The 15,795-nt window shown below is 36.3% G+C and overlaps 1 protein-coding gene across 1 annotated transcript; it reads right to left on the bottom strand.

Annotated features, from left to right (window-relative positions):
• Nucleotides 1-322: 322 nt before the first annotated feature.
• Nucleotides 323-2,208, bottom strand: LOC149174019 (uncharacterized). Its single transcript, XM_089422517.1, has 6 exons — nucleotides 2,082-2,208; nucleotides 1,900-1,967; nucleotides 1,687-1,800; nucleotides 1,285-1,447; nucleotides 533-679; nucleotides 323-438 (listed from the first exon to the last, which is right to left on the bottom strand). Exons 1-6 carry the CDS (start codon nucleotides 2,157-2,159, stop codon nucleotides 412-414), a joined length of 597 nt encoding a protein of 198 aa, XP_089278643.1. The 5' UTR covers nucleotides 2,160-2,208; the 3' UTR covers nucleotides 323-411.
• Nucleotides 2,209-15,795: the final 13,587 nt, after the last annotated feature.

Below are 15,795 nucleotides of genomic sequence, written 5' to 3'. Positions count from 1 at the left end.
CATCAACCTTTTGCACGTGGGGCAGTGAAATTTAAAAAACATTTCATTTTGGAATGTGATGCATTCAAAACATCAAAGAAAGTTATGGGAATGGGAATATGTTAGCATCGGTTTCTTGACATTGTCTTTGTTGAAAAATTGGGTCAGCTCATCATCAATTTTAATAAGAAAATTATTAAATTACAAAAGACTACAAACAAAGAATGAATTGTCACATAAACTATTTATGGTTTCATTTTATTTCCTAAACATGAAGCCAAAATAAAACACCAACCGTTAAATCTTACTTGCGAAAAGACCAAAAAAATAAGTTAGACAGGAATCCGCGTTACAAACACAGAACGATGCCCATCGACATCAAACACATTAATAAATATGTATGACTCCACCGTCCCTTCATCTCCTCTCGTCTCATATGGTGAGCTCTTCCATAATGCCCTGATATTCAAACAAAAAGCCAAAAGTGTTACCTGAACCTCATCCATTTTCGATAGTTGCAGTGATAAGATCAGGTGAGAGATCGAATGAATACCTGGGAAATAAGAGTTTCAACTTCGGCACGCTTCACCATGTGGATGGAATTACGTGTGAGAGATGCTGCCTGTTCCTCCAGCAAAACGTCCCCAACACTTTTCACAACTCGGACTTTAATGTATGGATCTTTAGGGGGGGCCGTATCCTGGTTTATTAAAACTATACAAAAATCAAAACAATTGCCACCTCAAAGTTGTGTAATTACAGATAAATTTTGGAAGCTTGAGGAAAGAGAGAAGTCAAATCATGATTTGGGTTCCTTGGACTCCTGTTAATCAAATTTTCCAAATATTTCACTATTTACCATCAAGATAAGGATGTATTTTGTAAATTTGAAGGAGCAGCAAAGTCAAACAGTTGGATTTGGCTGTTCATCAAAATTTCGAAATATTTCACCATCTACAATCAAAATAAAAATGTCTTGCTTATGGTGGATAGTATATTTACTCTTTACAGTGTATAATGATATATAATTAGGTTTTTTTAGTGGTATGATCCGGATTATTTACAATTTTGTGTTCATTTTGTCGAATGATGGATCCACTTTGGGGTTTGAACTGTAGATAATCCGGATTAGGTTTTTTTGTAGTGGTATGATCCGGATTATTTACAATTTTGTGTTCATTCTGTCGAATGATGGACCCACTTTGGGGTTTGAACTGTGGATAATCCGGATCATGCCACTGCAAAACACTACCACAAAAGCTTAAAATCTAAGTATTAGGTTGTTATATAGGTTGTTATATTTACCACAGTCAAGTCCATATCTATGTCTTCGAAATAGGATGCTATTGCATCGGAATATCCCTTTAAGAAATCCTTTTCAGAATAGTTGAGATTCTGTTGAACTTCATCTGGAAATACAGGCCCAAGTTTCCATCTCAACCTCTGAATGGTTTGCGCTCGACTATACCTGTAACATAAAAAAGCAAGCATAAAAATCTTGGGTTTCCATCTCAAACCTTTGAATTCTCTTTGTATATGTCGAATTCGAGTTCACACAAACGACCCACTTCTCAAAATCTAGAATCCATTGTATAAAACCTACAGCTTTACAACCTCAATGTGCATCGAATATGGATCTGTGCTCAACTTTTTTTTCTCTCAAAAACACACAATTTCAAGAAAGCACAGAGCATTATCAGGCCGTACATGTAAGCCATAAGGCAACGCTTATTGCGAAGGAGAGATGTGTGATGAATAATTGCACCGTAGTGATCTTCATTCTTAGTGGTTTCTATATCCAGCCCTTTCTCCTGAATTTTCCTGTTGCAGAGATTATTTCATATACCATGATCATAAAAAATAATACCCATTTCTGTTACAATGAAACAAAAGTGGTTAGTAATTATGCGAGAGCCATACTCCATACAAGATACCGCTCGCAAGTAATGCTCGTTTGCTTCTTGTAGAACCTGCTCAACGAGATCATTCTGCAAATAATATCAAGTTAATGTACCGTCGGAAAGAGCATATCATAAAATCGCAGAGAATGCAAAAGAAAAACTCACGAACTTAGTGGAAAGAAAACCTAAATTCATATATACATTGAACTGCCCGATTTTCCCATCCTCGGCATTGGGAGCAAAGTCTTGGAATAGCTGAACAGCTTTTCTTCCGTACATGTTGAAGATTTGATCTTCCCAATATTAGAAGAAGAAGATAAAATGAAAAATACTAGAAGGAAATTACAAACTAAAAAGAAAGAGGAAAATATTCTTGATATTCTTGAAGAGTTAAATAACTGTCCAACCACTAAACGAAGTTCCCGGAAAATATTTTATACGCATTTTTTTGGAGATAAATGTATACGGTTTAAGAACGGATCTCTCTTAGTATTCCTGGACTAAAACACCAGGCTTCTCCTTAAAACTAAAACACCAGGCTTAATTTATGGATCCTTATTAAAAATAAAAATAAACAACATAGATGAGCCACAAAGTGGTTAGTATTGTAGGCTAATAAACCAGATAGATAATAAGTCATTAGAATCAATACTAACCGGATAGATAAGAGATTTAATTCCCATCCGGCTTAGATTTTATTGGAAAATAAATTTTATTGGGAAAAGTTAGAGAGTGAAAACCAGCCATAAGAGACAAAAGCTATTCCATACGATATCCAACCTGCTACGATGATCCAAAACCCTGATAACGACGCATTACAATTAGTGAAATCATTTTTATCCAATAATAACAATAATTTACAATTAAGTAAATCATTTATTTATTCATTATTAAAATTTGTATAATGTATTTTTTTTTAAAATGGCTATTGACTTGTTTCTACATCGGTTTATGTGGCTGGCCCTAACTCCAAGGGTGTCGAGGAGATTTGACCCCATGATCTCCTAATTCATATCGGTTTATGTGGTTGGGCCTAACTCCAAGGGTGTCGAGCCCTAACTCCAAGGGCGTCGAGGAGATTTGACCCCGTGATCTCCTAATTCACATCGGTTTATGTGGTTGGGCCTAACTCTAAGGGTGTCGAGCCCTAACTCCAAGGGCATCGAGGAGATTTGACCCCGTGATCTCCCAATTCACATCGGTTTATCTGGTTGGGCCTAACTCCAAGGGTGTCAAGGAGATTTGACTCCGTGACCTCCCAATTCGGTAATAATCTTGGCAGATCCACCCAAAAGGATCTACCCATCGGCTTATCTAGTCTAGCCTAACCCCAAAGGCGTCGATGAGATTTGAACCTGTAACCTCCCAATTGGAAAGGTACTTAGCAACAAGAACTCAACCAATTGAGCTATCCCTTAGAGCTATAATGTAACTAACCTATAAAGCAGTCTACATGATTTATAAACATTTTCTCTTAACATGGGTCAGCATTTAGTCATTGTTTGTAAACACTTTCCCAAAACACAAGTTAGTATTCAATTATTAATTAAAAATGGATCTCTACTAAGAAGGCAACGACATGAAAATGTAAGTATGATATTTCACTCATCTCATTTTCAATATTATTGTTTTGTGTTTTTAACTTTTACTTTTATTTAGTAATTAGGAAGTAGAAGTTGACCTTGGCCGACATAGGCTCGCTAGCCTATGAAGCTATGAACATTTCACCCAACTAGCTATGAACATTTCACCCAAAACTCAGGGTAATGTTCAGTTTGTTAATTCATTAAGACCATCTCTTTCATTAAGAAGGCCATATAATTTTATTTCGATGTATTTATACATTGGCAATATTTTATGTTTCTCCAACATCTTTCTATATATACCATCTTACATCTCACTCTCTCATTTTTGTTTCTTGGAATAATTGATCTTATCTTCAAAATTTTGGTTCAAAAAGGATATAGAAATGTTTTTTAAATCTTATAAAAGATTGAAATAGGTATTTAAATTAGACGAGGATAAATCCAATTCAATGCTCTTTGGAGGGTTTATGAGAGATTATGCTTTTGTGGTAAACCCTACATTGCCAAATTAGAAGATCCTCAACTCAAGGAACATATTTCCAACGTAAACCACAATCACATCTTGAAACATGCTATTGTTGACCACTCCAAATCCAAACATCTAATCTGCTTTGATCAAACCAAAATTCTGGCCTCAATGACCTTCTATACTTCCCACATTATCCATTAAGCATTTGAAATTGAGAAACACCAAAATAATTTCAATAAAAAAGATGACTACAAACTCAGTCAATCTTGGAAATCCCTTATCCAATTCTTGGATCACTAATCCGCATGAATATCTCTTCAAACTTCCTTTATCAAATATATCCTCCTAACAATTTATCTCCTTGTCTTTTACTCTTCTTAATCTAAATTCAAAATTTTAATCCAAAAAAAAATTTACTCCTTTTTTCTTGTCCCTAAAAATTTTGTTCAAAATTTCTTTCCCCTTTAAACCTATCACTTTATTCTTTATTCTCGATCTCTATTTTTAATTAAAAATTCTTTCTAAGGTTGACTTCCTCTACATATTTTATGGAATACTCTTCAATTTCCTAGGTGTAAAGTTTTTCAATTACTTATATCCAATAAAAAATGCATGCCTTAGCTTGCCTTAGTTTGCCACTTGAGAAACTAGACCAAGGGAAAAACCATAGTTGTTTAATCATCCAAAAATATGAAATGTCTTGAGAACTTGAAATAAAAAAGCTATTTCCTTGAGGCCTACAGCCTTCTATAGCAACTATAGATTGAAAACTAAGATACCAGAAAGGAAAGTAAGCAAATGAGAGAAGTACATAAGTTGCCATGCTACCTTAGGGGAGTTTGATCCTTCCATAGCAATCGGTTACTTGTTGCTTCCTCACGAGTATCCTAGATCTGGAAGTAGACCAAAATGAGACTCAACACGCTGTAGTCATTTGTCGATTCCATGTAATGAACGCTGAATTCCATCCAACACTAAGAGTATTTATTCTCAAGCTCTATTTCTATCAACCAAGATCTGTCCTAACAACATCTTGAGGTTCCACATATGTCAATGGTGTACATATACTAGTTAAACCTTCTTCTGGAATGGCCAACATCTGGAATCCAATCTGAAATTTCACTGACAAACTCAATATTCAAGAGGCAACCTCTCTCCCATGTTATTTCTCTTTCAACATTGCCAATTTATTCTTACACCTGCTAAGGCATGTTGGCCTTGTATCAACTGACTGAGGACTCTACGCATTGCTATGTAGGAGTATTCTCCATTTGTTGTTAGTAAGTTGTACCATGTCAAGCTCGAGCCATATACTTGGGCATAGTGATAAGAGCAAAGTAGAAAGGGAACCAAAAAGTCTGAGAGGGACACTAAACCAAGGAAGAAATTTCACCTTTTATATGGGCAAGAAAATTTCGAGAAAATCCAAAAGGAATGTGCACAAAGGACCAAACTATAGGGAAATAAAATTCGCAAAGGACCAGGCCAAGGCAGATTCTAACTAACCATAGAGAAAAGCAACAAGAAAGGCAGGGGATAGACCTTCTTAGTTACCTAGATATTCAATCTTTGGAATTCCTCAATGTGCTCCCCAACTAAACCCTTTTGCTTGAGATTTATCAATTGGCTAAAGAAGGTATTACTCTTTGTATCCTCATAATGTGCTATCAATTCTTCATTTAAAATTTTCCAAGTGACAAATGGTTTACGAGAACAAATCCATCAATACCACACAAACTGATTGGGTTCTAAATATAAAGATGAAATGTGTACCTTTTGTGTGTGTTGCACATCATGTAAATAGAAGATCTGCTCCATTTGTAGTATCCATGTTATCAAATCCTTGTCATCAAACTTGCTCATATCGATCTTTGGAATATGGCTGATCTTCATCCCTGGATTAGATTCTCTAAAATCATTATTCAAATCCCTTTTGTTCTCATTAAGAGTTTCATTGACTATCTTGTCACTATTAAAAAGTCTTTCCTACAACGACTTTGTCAAACATTCCATGTCGGTTTTTAAGCCTTCCATGTCCCTTTTTATTTTTCCTTATAAACCATCCATATTAACATTCATCACTCCCAATTCATTTTTGGTTGCTCTTTGTGAGAGATTTGTTGCACTTGGTCCTGTAACATTGATATATCATGTTGCATTTCTTCCTCTTCTTCATGCGTCATAGTAGATCTTTCTGGTTGCTTACTAGGTGTATCTATTTTTTGCTGCAAGGCATATTGGAACTAAATAATGATATCTATGCTTCACTACACCCTTTGAATAATTTCAAACTGAATTTTCAAACAAAAAATATGCAAATTTAAAATAAACACACATGTTTCCTCGTTTTTTGGGGCTTGATATTGAAACTGTTGTATCTATGAAATTTTGGGTCTTCAAGGTCTGAAATTTTATCTTGTGATAGCCCTCTCAGTCTTGTTTCCAATGCCACAAGTAATATTGAAATTGGATTCTTCAAGGTGAAGTTATGTTAAATCTCCCACAATGACCTGATTATGGACTAGTTTAGTATAAACAACTTGTACGAAATGCCACGTGTTAATGTTTCAACCTTCGAACTTGAAAATGATATCCAAGAAACTACAATCTGTGGAATTTCAGACAATGTTTACGAAATTCAATTTTGATTCCCGAAACAAAAGTTATAATGAGTTTCCCCAAGACACCTGTTTGAGACAGAATTTTGGAGCATGTAGAAACCCTAACTTCTTCAGACCATATCTCAGAAAAAAACAAAGAACCAAGATCTAAAATTTTTACACAAAGTTCACCATGATTTCGGCTCCACGTGTTTAAAATTTCAATTTTTGAAGGCTCGTAGAAAAAAAGTTATAGTAAAAATTCCAAGATGACCTGTTTGAAGAAATGAAACCCTATAATCCAAAACTCTAATACCAAATGTTATGCAACGAAATCAAAAAAGGGTGCAACCTCCTTTTACATCACACAAATCAACAATTCTCGGATGATTCAAATGAAAATACCTCCTTGGTATATATAGGATTCTAAGGGGTCAAAATATAACTAAAACCTACATAACAATAATAATGTAAGGGCACAACAAATAACAATAGTGAGCTTCTATGGGGCACAACATAACAATAGTGGGCTTCTATGGGGCACAAAAATAACAATATGGGGCTACATTAGTATTATAGGGACCTAACATTGATTGAAAGGGTTTCAAAAATAACTTCACTATCAATCACTAGTATCATTGCCCCTTTTTTAGATACAAATTGGGAGGATCAAAATATTTTCGTAATTCTCACAAGGATGAAGATAAAAGAACTATGATCCTTCATGTGGCCAAATTGATGAGGGTGTCAACTTCTGTCTAAAAATCACCTAATTAATGTGCAACTTAACTAGTAAAATTACAAAAAAACTATTTGCAAGTTATCATTATTTTGATTGTTAATGTGAGCTAATCTTTAGGGATAAATATGCAACAATGACACATTCCCCTATAGTAAAAAAACTAGACCAAAACTATGCCACTTCAAAACAAGGAACAATAAAAGCACTCATATTTCTTTACATGAAGAAAATGTAGGTGAATCTAATAAAAAAATGAAGAAGTGATTTTTCATAACAATGAATATGAATAGAACTTTGATGAGCGTAAGAATGGCCTAAGCTATTCTTACAACAATTTTCAAATTCTTAGTGGGTTAGACTAAGAAATATGGGAACGCAACCCAAGATTTTATAGCCTTGCAAATAAAAACTTATGCAATCAAAACAAAATAAATCGAATCTACAATGTATATTACAAAAATTAAAATGAATAATGATAACAAGCATCGTCCTTAAGATAAATTTACAAAACAATGAAAATAATTTAATTAAATTGTTGTAGTTGAAATATACAAATCGAATGAAACAAATACAAATGATGAAATTGAAGATATTGTATTTACAATAAAATATCTACAATATTTACAAAGTATTGTAGAAGAAAATAAAAATGAAGTGCAAGATAAAATCATATGAAAATTCTCCATTAAGTTCATTCAAAAGAATTGTTTAGACATCTTGAATCAATATCAATAGATATGATGATTTGTGACAAATAGTTCTTTACAAAGGACAACATTTAATAACTAAAGGATTCAAATGCAAACAGTAAAGAAACAAAACAAGGCTCAAGCATCATTGCAACTAGTTCATATATAAACTTCTAGACATTGGTATGGCTACTGCAAAAGTATCAATGATTAACCATGATAAAGAAGCAACACCACTAAACACTCATCAATGAACAAAACTATAAATAATACCTTCAACAACAAGAGAAGAACTTATTAACCTCATGTTGGAGAGGTAAATCCCCTCTACGGATAGAGGCGATCCCTACTAGCCCAGCAAGGGTCTAGCAACAATCAGTCAATGCTACTATGCAAGTTCCTAATTGCAATTAAACAAGAGGTAAAGAGCACCTACTTGGATTCCAGCGTTGTTGTTTGATGAAGAGATACCACCTTCGCTCCCTCGCTTTGGCTGGTCACGATCCTCCGCGATCTCCGCGAATAGACACCTGCACACACGAAGAGGAAACAAACACAAGCGTGAAATCTAATAAAAGCAACCATACATCAGTCAGAAAGGATGTAATTCACATTTAACCATTGCATAGACAAATGAGAATGGAACCATAACAGTAGTCATCTATTATTAATCAATAATCAGAGAAAGATACAACCAATGTTCTGACGTTGAGTCCTTCTCAAGAGGGTCCAGCCAGCAAGTCTCATAAGCATTCACCCATAGGAATGGATCTCCCAAGTCAAGCAACTCTCTCTCACACAAAACTCTAAGACTCCACAACCTTTCTCTAGCTCTCTAGCAATCCACACTTTGTCACACCAATTACCTACTAGCAGCAGCACACAAAAACACTATGAATTCCTTGTTGTCAAAAACTATCTTCAAAAACTAGCTGCTCATGGCAATGGTAGAGGTTTATATAAGAGAAGGAGTCTCCATGAAGGGTGGAAGGATAAGCTTATCCCCAAGAAAGGTGGCCCATATGACGAACAGACATGCCATAGAAGGGAGGGCGATACTCACAAGGCCAACAACCAGGTCTGGAGTCATCTGGAAGGTTGGCTGTTAGAACAAATTCGCCCAAACAGGATCAGCGCGGATTATAACAGGGCTGGCGCGCTGACGTCGCACCTCAATAACTGAGAAGGCCATGTCAGCGCGACTCAATACAAAGGCAAGACGCGCTGGCTCATGAAATTCGATCAGCGCGGAAAACAGGTGTACTTCCGCGCTGGCAGCGCATTTGGTCTGTTATGGAGCGCTCATCAGCGCGGTTATTTGGACAAAAGTCGCGCTGATAGCAAAAACTTTGGCAAAGTGGGTTATTTGGCCAATTTAGAGAGCATGAGCATGATGAATTTGATTTCATGACACAGTAGGGATACTGACAGGATGACAGTGACAAATTGTTGTGTAACACCTCATTCATTGTTGTTTTTTAAAAGAACACATGTTCCACGAGATCTGTTGGAATCAATATATCTAAAACAAAATAGATAAATCTTCTCAAAGCTAAAGAAATAACACTAAATGATACCATTTCATTCTACGAGTTGAAATATGTATGTGAAGAGTTGTTGAAATGATTCCCAAAAATAATTATCCTTTTTCTAATTTTACACTCAACTAAATCACTCAACCTTTCTCAAAATCTATCCCAAGACAGAAGGAAAATCAAAATAAAAAGAACGACAATTTCTAAAAAGTAAATGGATGGCTACATCACTAATATGAATGGAGGATCCACTTTCCATTTAGCAATTTTTAATTTAAAGTTCAAAATTTATTTTAAATACCATAATGCATGACCCATCACCTTGTAACTCCTACACAAGCATTACTAAAAAATAACACAATCATCAAATGATCGACATCATTTGCGCATCACACACACACACACACACACATATATATAGCAAGTGTAGCTATATTAGTTCTTAGTGTCAATTAACCTTGTCTAAAAATGTGCCACCATATCCATAAAAAAAATAACTGATATAACTGAAAAATAAAATTAAAATTGATCAACTAACTGCCATTGAAATATCAGAATCTATAAGCAAACTATGTTGAATTATAGTGAATCTCAGTAAAGGGATATTTTTATAAAGGTGTTGGTCGACTTTTTGTAGTCCAAGTTGAGATGTTTGTGCTCAAACTCTCCTCCCTTTCTTTATCTTTTCCTTTGTTTGTGCAATTGTAGAGGTATGGCCAAGACTAACATTTTCTTGGTTGTCAGATTCATCAACATCATGCACTTGCAAGAATTCAGGGGCAACTTGAATGGGAATGGAAACAGTTAAAGGGTCATCAGGAACATGATCATCAGGACTAGTAGAATTGTGAGTATTAGGACTCATAGTAGCATGAACAATAGGGGGATGAGCAATAGTAGGAAAAAACCCAGCTAATGCCATGTGCTTAGTATTAGAGGTATTAATAGGCTCTTTAGGGTTTAATGTTCCTGAAGAAGATGACTCGAAAAAGATATCAAAAGAGTGTGGTATTGATACCAATTTTTATTTATTTTTTACTTTTGCATTAAGGCTATAAAAGTGCACCGCATTACTTCCCATTTTTTGTTTTGTTTTTTACCCTCTACCATGATCATAGGTTAGGGAGGATTCTACATGAGAAACTATAAGCATATTTAGAATTTAAATGACCTAAACAACTAAAAGAATGAATAAAATGATTCTAAAATGTTTCTCCAACTCTCAAGATTAGTGGTTTGTTTTGAGCTATTAATGTGTATGCCAATACATCATATGTTACAGGTTCATATATCATATGGCATCATTGTAGGTTAAGTCTTATGTTTGGCATTATGGTGATTATGGCATCGTTAAGGGGTTAATTTAAAAGCATATATTATATATGATGGGTGGCAAAAATTATTTTGGTTTATAACCATTGGTTTATATGCAAAGGGTTGTATATATGTTGATGGCACTCTTGACTTTGGTATTAAACATTGAAAGTTTGATACACCAATATCACATATAAAAAAATACCAAACTTATGTTGCAACATCGCATGCATTAAGTTGACTAGATTTATGGCTTGGGATAATTTGATTTCCATGCTATAGGCCTTTTTTTTGTTTTCAATCTGGGATACCTTGACTCATTTGGCAAGAGTCGCGCACATGGTTTATATCATATGTATTGCCTTGGATTGATTTATTATTTTTTCGTTGGTATATGTATTGAATATATGTTATGTTAATGGCATAAGTCTCTTGCTAGGTTTATGTGGCATATGTATTGGTTGACTCATGTATCATGCACATTGTATATATGTATTATGTTGGGTTGGCATGACATTATGGTTAATGCAGATCATTTGTTGGGAGTGGATTGCATGGCATACATATTATGTTTGGTTGATGTGGCATATGTGTTGGGTTGACATAACATGTTTTGGTTGATGGCATGGAACACTAACGTGGAATAGAGTGGAAGGTGGTGAATTTAATGCTCACCTTGTCATGCTCTTGATCCAGACTAATATTCAAGGGTTTTTTTGTGTGTTGGACAACTGAGATTAAATGTATCACATGAGTTTTTCTTCGGTTTTGTATGGAAATGCACCTCTAGAATTGCATTTTCATTTTGAACTTTACATTTTAGTCGTTTTTTGTTGGAAATACCGGGGGGGTGAATCAATATTTCTTAGCAATGGGAACTTTATTAATCTTTTTCAAAGCATTAGTTTATCTTCAATTATTATTATTATTCAATAAAAGTAGTAAACAACAATGTAAAAGATAAAGACAATAGGCACAAGATTTTTAGGTGGAAAACCCCCTTTGGGTCAAAAACCACTGAACACTTTTCTAATAAATTCTTTAATCTTTAGCCGCAACTAAAATGGAAGTTAGAAATTCCTAGAATTATATAAAATCATTCTTCTCCAACTCCCACTGTGAGGATGCCCCAATGCCCTAGTTTTATCAAAAATCATCTGAAAGGATGCCCCAACACCCAAGTGAGCCACAACTTGTTGATTTTTCATAGGGCTACATTGTTCTTTGCTTTGATAATTGCATTTCTTCATTAATACATTAAGTTCACCCCATATCATCATTACATTATTCAAATCGGCACCATTATTCATCAACATATGCAATTATATAGAAAGAAAATCATCATCATCATCAATGCAAAAGAACATAAAGGAACAATAGAAGAAAAGCATGCACACACATAGAGACACCAGGATTGGTCTGAGACCATAGCAAAACCCACTATGGGGAAAACCCTTGCAAATATTCTTCTTCTTAGAACGTCATCAAATGATTTAACAAAAGAGAGTACAATGATCCATAAATTTATCTATGAAACAAAACAACTATGATATCCATAAAACAAATCTAAACATGCTTATAATCACAACCTTGATTCTGAGGATTGTAGTGTGCTGTCACTGACTATAGTCAACTGTTGGATACTAGTTATTGTATATGTTGTTAACATTGTCCTACCTGTGTTGGTTACCTCCTTGGACATCAGACAAAACCTTTCATGTAAACTTGTTATAACGACCGTCACACTCGCGCGGACAGTCTTGCTGGGTGTTGTACATGCTATCTTCCCTTTTGTGTGTTGTGACTATCGCATCTGCATGGATTAATCTTCCAAAACTTGTGCATGTCATGTTGTGTTGTGTGTCTCTGATAGAGTTGAGACTTCCTCCCTTCTGACTAGATACTGACTCCCACCCTCTCTCTCTGTTGTGAAAGAACCTTGACACAAGTGACACTAACACTCACCAGGCACACGAACATCATTGTTCGAAAACAAAGCAGACCACTCTCTTGTGCTGACAAGCAAGAGCTAAGGAAAACATTTAAGATAATGGCAACCAGGCCATCATACCAGATGGGACTCCTACACCAAACGGTGTGAGGTCTAGTTGGAACTTCATATTGAGGAGATCCCCTGAATGTTGGCGGGTCCAGTACCGTCAACGGATCCATAACTTTATCTATGAAACAAAACAACTATGATATCCATGAAACAAATCTAATCATGCTTATAATCACAAACCTGATTCCAAGGATTGTAGTGTGTTGACACTGACTATAGTCAACTGTTGGATACTAGTTGTTGTATATGTTGTTAATGTTGTCCTACTCGTGTTGGTTACTCCTCTGACATCAGACAAAACCTTTCATGTAAACTTGTTATAATGACCATCACTCGCACGGACAGTCTGTTGGGTGTTGTATGTGCTATATTTCCTTTTGTGTGTTGTGACTGCCACATCCGCGTGGATTAATCTTCAAAAACCTGTGCATGTCATGTCGTGTTGTGTGTCTCTGATAGAGTTGAGACTTCCTCCCTTCTGACTGGAGACTCGCTCCCACCCTCTCTCTCTACTGTGAAAGAACCTTGACACAAGTAACACTAACACTCACCAGGCACACGAACCTCGTTGTTCGAAAACAAAGCAGACCACTCTCTTGTGCTGACAAACAAGAGCTAAGGAAAACATTTAAGATAATGGCAACCAAGCCATCATACCAGATGGGACTCCTACACCAAACAGTGTGAGGTCTAGTTGGGACTTCATATTGAGGAGATCCCCTAAATGTTGGTGGGTCCAGCACCATCAACAGATCCATAACTTTATCTATGAAACAAAACAACTATGATATCCATGAAACAAATCTAATCATGCTTATAATCACAACCCCAATTCTAAGGTCTGTAGTGTGTTGTCACTAACTGTAGTCAACTGCTAGATACTTTTGTCACTGAGCGGAATCTTCAGAATATAGAAATCTCATCTTTGAGTCATGGATGCAGGGAGGAGGAGCTATGTGAGCATCTATAACAATCATGGACGCTCTCTGTGAATTGTATGCCAACATCTATGGTAGCCTGGATGCTCCCTAAACCATTATGTGTGTGTGTCCGGGGACCAACTCACCTAGATATGCTCCAAACCCTCAGACGATCTCTTCCAATTACTGTGCGTGCATCCGAGACCTAAACGCTCTCAAGACCACTCTGTGCGAGCGTCCAGGGACTAACACCTCCAAATTTTCCTTTGAAACCCTGGATGTTCCTATAGGCTTCTGTGCCAACATATAAGGCTCTATGGACGTTGTCTTTACCACTGTGTTCCAACGTCTAGGGACTAAGATGTCCAATTTTGTGCCAGCGTCTAGGAACCAAAACCCCAGATTAGTGCGAGCTTCACCCCTGAGATTTCAGACCATTGCGCAAACTTTCCTCCGACAGACTTGTGCGAAACAAGACAATAAGAGAAGAGAAGATGACTTGATCAATGTGTTCAAATGAGCTTGAGGTCTCTTATATTTATAGCATTTCATGAGGGTCCACTTGGGGTTGAGGCTGACTTGTCCAATTTAACATGTGCTTAGGGCCTACCTAACCCAATATACATGAGTGAATAAATAAATTCAAAAATAAACTTTCGCTTGTCCAAATAAGGTGATATTTAGGTCAATTTTGGTCCTTTCGAAACGAGGAATCTAATGCAATCATCAACTTGGTCATCTGATCTATGCAAGGTGGAATTTGACCATAGTTGCAAAACTTAACACTCGCTCTCAACTAGGGATAATTCCACCTGTCAATATTCGTCCATCGATCAATATGTCATTCTGGTATCTACACGTATCATCTTTGTCATGAATTCATCATGCCATGACCACCTCAAGTATCGCATCATCACAAATCATCAATGCACATCTTGATCTATCCCTTGCTTATTCTTGTTTATCTCTTGATTGTTCCTGCTCGTATGTTGGACATTCTCGAATCTAGAAGAAGAAGAATTTGTTACTGGAGGGGAGCTTAAGATACCACCCTCTATCCATCAGGTTGCCACCTGGAATATCTACTAGCAAGCTATTACCCAAAACATTGTCATCAAAGAGCATATCATCAAGGAGCACATCTCAACCTAGAACCACATCAGGGAACATATCTCAACCCAGAATCTCATGGGGAGATATACATCTACAACCCCATATCTAGCAATAGGATATCCAAACGCAGAGGGGACCACATCTTGACCCTAGGATCTCATCAGGAAGCTCAATCTCAACCTGGAACCAGATAGGGTTATCTCAACCCATCCTATTGCCTACTTATCTCCCCATCAATGACCCTGAATACTCATGTGGTAGAACACCTGCATCATAATAGACTTGGGTTGTACACCCCAAGTAAACTCTCAACTTGTTAGCCAAATGAGAAGCAGTATTCCCGACAAGCCCAACTTGTGGTTATGATTCCAACTTGGGTATACTATGTAAAGACCAAACATGGGAGCAACATTTTCTAACCCTATGAAGATAGGGGAGCAACATCTTCAACCCTATGGATAACAGATAGGGGGCATACCCTATTGTACGGAGTTCCCTCAACCCCAGGAGCCCTTCTACCTCAATTCATCACCCTGGGAGCTCAGACAGGGAGGAAGAGTTGGCTCAGTGTCCTTGATCAATGTTGCTCTCATCATACTCATATATGGTATCATCTGGTCTCAATAGTAGCTGTTTCATGTTCATACATGACATCAAATCAAATATCATGGTAGAACATAAATAATCAAATAAATCTCAAAAGGATACCATAATCATCCTCCCTCTCAAGGAGGTGCCAACCACAATCTTGAGCTTGTTTCGAACAACTGTATTGTCTCAATATATGAGAGTATCTCAATCCCGACTATAAATATGGTACTTTATGCCAATCGGATCTCACTCTATGTCATCACAATGTATCCATGTCATATCCAGATCATGCTT

This window comes from Pinus tabuliformis, chromosome 4_1 (genome assembly GCF_031772625.1).
Source record: "Pinus tabuliformis cultivar Carrire ecotype Pingquan chromosome 4_1, CPIR1, whole genome shotgun sequence".
NCBI classification, from domain to species: domain Eukaryota; kingdom Viridiplantae; phylum Streptophyta; class Pinopsida; order Pinales; family Pinaceae; genus Pinus; species Pinus tabuliformis.
The sequence above is the reverse complement of the archived record's forward strand: the minus strand, read 5'-3'. Positions and strand labels throughout refer to the sequence as shown.

Excerpts from the sequence above, each read along its gene's own strand:
- LOC149174019 (XM_089422517.1), bottom strand. The coding sequence starts at position 2,159 with ATGTACGGAAGAAAAGCTGTTCAGCTATTCCAAGACTTTGCTCCCAAT. Across the intron at positions 1,448-1,686 it reads CGTTGCCTTATGGCTTACAT|GTATAGTCGAGCGCAAACCA; the intron begins GTACGGCCTGAT and ends TTTATGTTACAG. Across the intron at positions 439-532 it reads TTGAAACTCTTATTTCCCAG|GGCATTATGGAAGAGCTCAC; the intron begins GTATTCATTCGA and ends TTTGAATATCAG.